The 7,500-nt window shown below is 45.1% G+C and overlaps 1 protein-coding gene across 1 annotated transcript; it reads left to right on the top strand.

Moving 5' to 3' along the window:
• Positions 1 to 6,363: 6,363 nt before the first annotated feature.
• LOC145398936 (uncharacterized) lies at positions 6,364 to 6,963 on the top strand. Its single transcript, XM_080271674.1, has one exon. It carries the CDS (start codon positions 6,364 to 6,366, stop codon positions 6,961 to 6,963), a length of 600 nt encoding a protein of 199 aa, XP_080127800.1.
• The last annotated feature ends 537 nt before the right edge of the window (positions 6,964 to 7,500 follow it).

Here is a 7,500-nt window from a genome sequence, read left to right as displayed (position 1 = left end):
TCTCCTTCCCTCTCCACCTCCCAACCTCACTCACCACCTCCCAACCTCCCTCACCACTCCCTCCCTCCCTCCCCACCTCCCACCCTCGTCCTCCACCTCCCTCTGCACACACACGCAAGCATAAACAAAAACAGTTCAAAGGAAGAAAAATACGCAAGAGTCTGAAAAGTGTAAGTGTATAAGTGTATGAATGAAAGTGTATAAGTGTATGTATATTAAGTGTAGAATGTATGAACGTTAAGTGTATGAACGAATGTACCAGTGTGTGAATGAGTGTATGTGTATGAATGAAGTGTATAACTGTATGAATAGTGTATAAGTGTATGTACTGTATATTATGTGTAGAATGTATGAATTTTAAGTGTATGAATGTTTAGTGTATGTGTATGTATGTGTCGAATGTATTAAGCCAGGTTATGAATGTATGATTAGGTGTATGAATGTATATATCTTGGAAGGATTTATTTCAAACTAAATTCCGTATATGCAATGCTGGTTTTAGAATTAGTAATAGATTGTGTTAATTTGTGGGTAAATCTGTAAATGTCTGGTATTCCTGAGTTTCAGAAAAAAAGGCGCACACACACACACACACACACACACACACACACACACACACACACACACACACACACACACACACACACATTAACTCAACCCCTGCACACACACATGCACAGGCAGACGAAGCTTAATATACACATAAACAAACGTACAGAGGAATAATACGCCAAGAGACACAAACACTGATTTAAACACACACACACGTGCACATACACAGACGTGGTAAGAACACACACACACACACACACACACACACACACACACACACACACACACACACACATCAGTATCGTAAGCTTTTATTGCAAGAGAAAACCATCATCATCATCATCATCATCATCATCATTTTCCTAACACATTCTCCCAAGAAAGATCATCATCATCATCATCATCATCATCCTAAAGAAAGATGCATCAACAAAGTGCCTTGCGAAATGGGACATAGAGAGAGAGAGAGAGAGAGAGAGAGAGAGAGAGAAATAAGGGTATGAAAACACTTACCCAGACACAGACACCGCTATTACCCTGTTAGGTGGAAAGCACACACACACACACACACACACACACACACACACACACACACACACACACACAGTCAATTACCTTCTTTGGTCTCTCTCTCTCTCTCTCTCTCTCTCTGAACCCATATCTAAAGACTGAGAAACATAAATAAATCTTTAAAATACACATAAATAAAATATCTAAAATAATTATAAACATCCAATTTTCATTTAATTAAAAAAACAATAAAAAGTAAAGAGTAAATGATAAGCCAATTAATTTAGCCTAAAGTAGGACATAAAGGAAGATGATGATGATGATGATGATGATGATGATGACATTATTTCTTGAGGAGTATTGTTTTAGTCATTTCCTTCATTTCCCTTTTTTCCCCCTTTCCTTTCCTCCCTTTCTCCACAATCATTTATTTCTGTCCATTTTCTCTCCTTCCTTCCTTTCTTCCTTCTTTCTTTCCCTTCCTTCCTTCTTTCCTTCCCTTTCTCATTCTCTCCAATACTTTCTTTTTGCTGTTTCCACTGTTATGTTTTTTGTCTTTCCTTTCTCTCCTGCCATTGCTCAATCCTTCCCCTTTCTTTAATTCCTTCCTTCCTTCCTTCTTTCTTTCTTTCTTCCTTCCTTCCTTCCTTCTCCCTCAGGCATCTGCTGTAATGATGAATATAAATGTCGGACAAATATTTAAATGATCTTAAGAGACCCTTCTTTCATGCCCCCCCCCTCTCTCTCTCTCTCTCTCTCTGTCCTCCATTCTTTCCTTCTTTCTTTCATTCTCACCTCAGTTCGCTCCATCACTCCTATCTTTCCTTCTTTTTTTACCTTCTCCTTCATCCATGCATCCTACTGCCTTCCTTCCCTCCTTATTTCCTTTCCTCTATATTTCCCTTTCTCCCTCATTTCTTTATTCCTTATTACTTCCCATCCACTTATTTCTTCCTTCCTCCCTCCCTCCTTTCCTTTCCTTCAACCCCCCTCCCATCCTCCTTTCCTTCCTTCCTTTCATCCTTCCTTCCTTAATTCCCCCTATCAGCCGTCTCTCCGTTTCTTAAGCCCTCTTGGTAACTCTTCTTGCTCCCTCTAATCTCTCTCTCTCTCTCTCTCTCTCTCTCGTAATAATAATAACTTCTTGACTTCTGGCGAAAAACGTGAGAAAAACTTGTATAACTTGAGAGAAAGAGAGAGAGAGAGAGAGAGAGAGAGAGAGAGAATATTGCAACACAGAAGTGACCATAAGCTTCATAAAATCGCCTGAGGGTAGAAATAAAAAATAACTCTCTCTCTCTCTCTCTCTCTCTCTCTCTCTCACACACACACACACACACACACACACACACACACACCCTGTCCACCCCAACCCGTCCCTCCTTCAGCCACAGACCACCCATCAGGCGAATGAGAGTGGGGAGGGGCGGGGAGGGGAGGGGAGGGGTAGGACAGACAGCCTCCCCTTCCTCCCCCACCTCTTCCTCAACCCTCACCCTCACCTTTCTCTTTGGATAAGCTTAACACATTTAATGGAGCGACTTTTCTATACTCCTGTTACTCTACCTTGATCAAAAAATGCCATCTTACCATCTTGAATGCAGAGAGAGAAAGAGAGAGAGAGAGAGAGAGAGAGAGAGAGAGAGAGAGAGAGAGAGAGAGAGAAATTCGACAAGGTGAGGGTTGACAATGGAAGATGAATGGTGGGCGGAGTGTGTGTGTGTGTGTGTGTGTGTGTGTGTGTGTGTGTGTGTGTGTGTGTGTGTGTGTGTGTGTGTGTGTGTGTGTGTGTGTGTGTGTGTGAGTAGATGGTTGAAGTAGTATGTGTGCAGGTTCTGACACCCTGAGAGAGAGAGATAGAGAGAGAGAGAGAGAGAGAGAGAGAGAAGATAAAGTAAGAGGAAATGGAAAAGGGAAACGGAAGAAGAAGTGAAAGATCGTTAGCTGGAGACGAAGTGGAAGAGGAAGGAGAGAGATGAGAGAAGGAGGAAGGGAGGGAAAGGAAGAAGGGAAGGAATGAGACAGGAAGAAAGAAGGAAAAAGATGTAATTCGGTGGTGTATGAAGGAACGAAAGAGGAAAGAGGGTGGGAGGAAGGAAGGAAGGAAGGAAGGAAGGAGGGAGGGAAGAAAGAAAGAAAGGAAGGAAGGAAGGAGGGAAGAAAGAAAGGATGGAAGGAAGGAAGGAAGGGAGGGAGGGAGAGGCTCGAAGTGGCAGGGGAGCGATAGAGATAATAAGGGAGGGGAGGGAAATGAGGACATGAGGGGGAAGGAAAGGGAAAGTGGGAGAGAGAAGGAAGGGGAAAGGAAGGGCTGGAGGAAGGGAAGGGAGAAGAAAAAAGGAAGGGAAAGAAAGAGAAGGGAGAAAAGTAAAATGGAGGAGAGGAGGAGGGGAAAGAGAGGGGGAAAAGAGGGAAGGAGGGAGAGGGGGAGAGCGAGGGGGGGAATTGGGGAGGGGGGGGAAGGGAAGGGGGATGTAATGGGATGGACGAAGAGACTGATAGGGTGGTGGGAGACGCATAGCAGATGGGGTGTATGGTATGTGTGTGTGTGTGTGTGTGTGTGTGTGTGTGTGTGTGTGTGTGTGTGTGTGTGTGTGTGAGAGAGAGAGAGAGAGAGAGAGAGAGAGAGAGAGAGAGAGAGAGAGAGAGAGAGAGAGAGAGAGGCTATAAAGTTACACAGCTGTTGAATACATGGCAAGTTCAGCAAATAATAACTGAGATGGAGAAACAACAGCATCAACAGTATAGGATGTATATGTATAAGAATATAGAAAAAAATTACACGTTTTCTTATATATCTAGGGGTGTCTAAGGAACGTATTCAAGATGCCTAACACCTCTTCCCAAGCGATTTATTTTGCACACCTCAATACCCTCCTGTATGCCATGGATTTTATATTTTTCGGTATTAATAAAAAAATAAAAAATAAAATATAAAACTGTAACAAGAAAAAATCGCTTGAGAAAATGTGCAACGTTACCTAGAATGCCACTTGGAATCCTACTTTCTACCCTTCCTGTAAAATTTTCTTCACGCATATCACTTCTTTAAGGCATTGCTTCTCCCTGTTTTCCTGTACGGCTTATTACCGGAGGGTTTGGAGGGTGGGGGAGAGCCTCCTACCTTCTTATCCTGTTCTTAAGTTTCCTTATTTAGAGAATATGTTTTCTTACTGACCGGCCACCCAAAAAATAAAAAAAATAAAAAGAGGATTTGTATGGTCTGTGTATCTATGTAACTGACTTCAAGGAGGCTACGAGTAGAGAGAGAGAGAGAGAGAGAGAGAGAGAGAGAGAGAGAGAGAGAGAGAGAGAGAGAGAGAGAGAGAGAGGCAGCGTATATATAATGGGGGCACCATATCCAACCACCATACCGGGAGATTTATGGTGCTAGGGGGGGCTATACTCTCTCTCTCTCTCTCTCTCTCTCTCTCTCTCTCTCTCTCTCTCTCTCTCTCTCTCTCAAGACGATTTTATTCACCTTCCAAGAAACCTATTGTACTGATTAAAATAAGTAAATAAAAATAATCAATAAAGATAAATAAAAGACGTTTTTCCTTATTTAATATTCGCTTCTCTTGTGACGACTCGAAGAAAACGGAGACCTCGTAGTAGAAAGAGAGAGAGAGAGAGAGAGAGAGAGAGAGAGAGAGAGAGAGAGAGAACCTAAAGAGAAGCGGAGTTAGGGGAACGTGGGAGTATAGGAGAGAGAGAGAGAGAGAGAGAGAGAGAGAGAGAGGCGGAAGGGAGGCAGAAAGAGAGAACCGGAAGGAAAACTGAAAGAAAGAGAGAGGATGCGTAGGAGGATAGAGAGCTGGCGTAGGATGGTAGAGAGGGAGGGAGGGGGAGTTAGAGAGAGAGAGAGAGAGCCAGGGAGGGAGAGAGAGCCAGGGAGGGCCAGGAGGAAGGCTGGGGGGGGGGGGGCTAGTATAGATCAGCGGGGAAACTCTCTCTCTCAGTGTCCCTCTTACAACCTCGCCCTCCTGTTTCCCCTCGCTCTCTCTCCCTCCTCTCGTGGTTTCTCGCCCCCCTCACGCCCTTTGCGAGAGGCCAAGGGTTCAAACTTCAGGCTGGAATGCACTAAAGGCGACAATCACAGCGATAAAAGCCACAGGAAGCGACTTAAGAGGAGCGAGAGGTGAGTTCCTAGTACTGCAGTGTGAGTTGGTGAGTTCGGGTTGTTTGAAAGATCTCGGCTCGTGACGATTCGAAGGCTCCAACTCAAGAATCACTATTTTTTCACTCCTCCAGACCTCAAAATTCACCAAATCATCTTAAAATTACATAAACTAGATTATTTTGATGCTTTTTCGATTTTATTAACATAGAACCGAAGTCTCCCAAAGCCCCCGGACCGTGCTACATGGGATGCGTGTGTGATAATACCGTGTTATATTACGGCGAAATGGCGGCTTTATAATCGCCCGAAATCGCTCACTCAGACACTGGTGCGGAGAAAGAGAGAAAAAATGAGAGAGATGGAAGAGAGAAAGGAAAAGAGAGAGGTGGAAGAGAGAAAGGAAGAGACAGAGGTGGAAGAGAGAAAGGAAGTGTGAGAGATGGAAGAGAGAAAGGAAGAGATAACAGAAAGGTGGGAAAAAGTGGAAGAAAGAAAGGAAAAGAGAGAGGAGTGGGAGAGACAAAGGAAAAGAGAGGTGGAAGTGAGAAAGGAAGAGAGAGTGGTGGAAGAGTGACAGGAAGAGAAAGAGAGGAAGTGGAAAGTAAGGCAGGTAAAGGAAAGCGTACAAATAAGGTTAAAAATAAAGGAAAAGTAAGGAGGGGAGAGAGAGAGAGAGAGAGAGAGAGAGAGAGAGAGAGAGAGAGAGAGATTATGACAGCCAAAAGATAAGCTAGCATCGTCAACATACCAGAGATATTGCTATTTACTCACATCATTACTACATGTCATCTCTCTCTCTCTCTCTCTCTCTCCTACATGCTACTTGCTTCTTCCCCACTAACACACATACCTCTCAGTTTTTGCACAAACGCACGCATTCTCCACCTCTCTCTCTCTCTCTCTCTCTCTCTCTCTCTCTCTCTCTCTCCACCTGTCACCCGTAAAAGAGAGAAACGTCACTTTAAATCTCTCTCCTCCTCTTCCTTTAGAGTACCCCCTTGTTCTCTCTTTTTTTAACTTCTCTTTCTTCGTCTTTCCTTCCTTAGAGAGAGAGAGAGAGAAACTTGAATACTTCCTACTTATTTATTTTTACTTCCTGTCTTAAATAATATCGTTTTATTTATCCTTTACTTCCTGTCATCGCCTCATTACCCCACTAACTCCTGTCGCTTCCCCCACAGATGAGTGACAGCGACGAGGACCGGTGGGGAGGGAGGGGAGGGTACCGGGACAGGAGCAGGAGCAGAAGCAGCAGCAGGAGCAGCAGGAACAGGGACACCTACTGGGGGTACGGCGGGGACGATCGCAGCAGCAGGTCGGGTAGCAGGAGTCCGGATAGCAGGAAAGACCCTTACTCGAACTACTACGACGATGAGAAGGAAGACGAGGACGAGGAGAAGGGACGATTTACGTACAGCGACGACAAGGGGTTTAACGACAGTGATCCTGGGGGCCTGGCCAATCACTACAGCAGAAGGAGCAGCAGTGGCAGCAGCAGGAACTATAAGGACGGGTTGTTTGACACGTCCTACAAGGAAGAGGAGCGTGAGGAGAAGGAGTGGTCGTCGTGGCGGTGCAAACGACACGACGACAAGGACTCCAGCAGCCGTAGCAGCAGCACCCGCAGCGACAGGTTCGGGTTCCGGCACCGGGATGATGATAGTGACGAGTGGCGGAGGGGACGACGGAGGAAACGACAAGCCGCCTCGTGTGACTACTTCGACGAGGAATACGGAAGGACGACACACGAGAAACTGCCCTGCTGCTGTGTCCTGCTTTAAATCATGTGTCCTGGGTGTATCGTGCACTAAGTGTCCTGCATGTGTCCTTCACTTGAGGGTCCTATGAATGTGTCCTGCTATGACTGAAGTGTCCACGTATATGTCCTTCACTTCAGGGTTCTATGTGTGTCCTACAGTGAAGTATCCTAAATGTGTCCTTCACTTGGAGGTCTCGTGTCGTGCTGAGTGAAGTGTCCTACGTGCGTGTCCTTCAGCTGAGGGTCCTATGTATGTGTCCTGCTCTGAGGGGTCCTACAGGTGCATCAGATCCGAGTAAAGGACCCTAGTGCAATGAAAACCCTCAAGAAAGTGTCATGCCTTGAGTGAAGAGACCCTGAGAGGACGTGGGGTAATAAACATAGGAGACTCGAGTTACCCAGAAACACACACACACACACACACACACACACACACACACACACACACACACACACACACACACACACACACACACCGAAAAAACTGTCTCGAGTTAACGCAGAAAAACAAGAAACTTTAAGCAAGAAAAAAAAAATACAGTTTTATGCAACGACTCGA

This window comes from Coenobita brevimanus, chromosome 47, assembly GCF_032717465.1.
Source record: "Coenobita brevimanus isolate Jiangsu-jjx chromosome 47, ASM3271746v2, whole genome shotgun sequence".
Classification (NCBI taxonomy): Eukaryota; Metazoa; Arthropoda; class Malacostraca; order Decapoda; family Coenobitidae; genus Coenobita; species Coenobita brevimanus.
The sequence above is the reverse complement of the archived record's forward strand: the minus strand, read 5'-3'. Positions and strand labels throughout refer to the sequence as shown.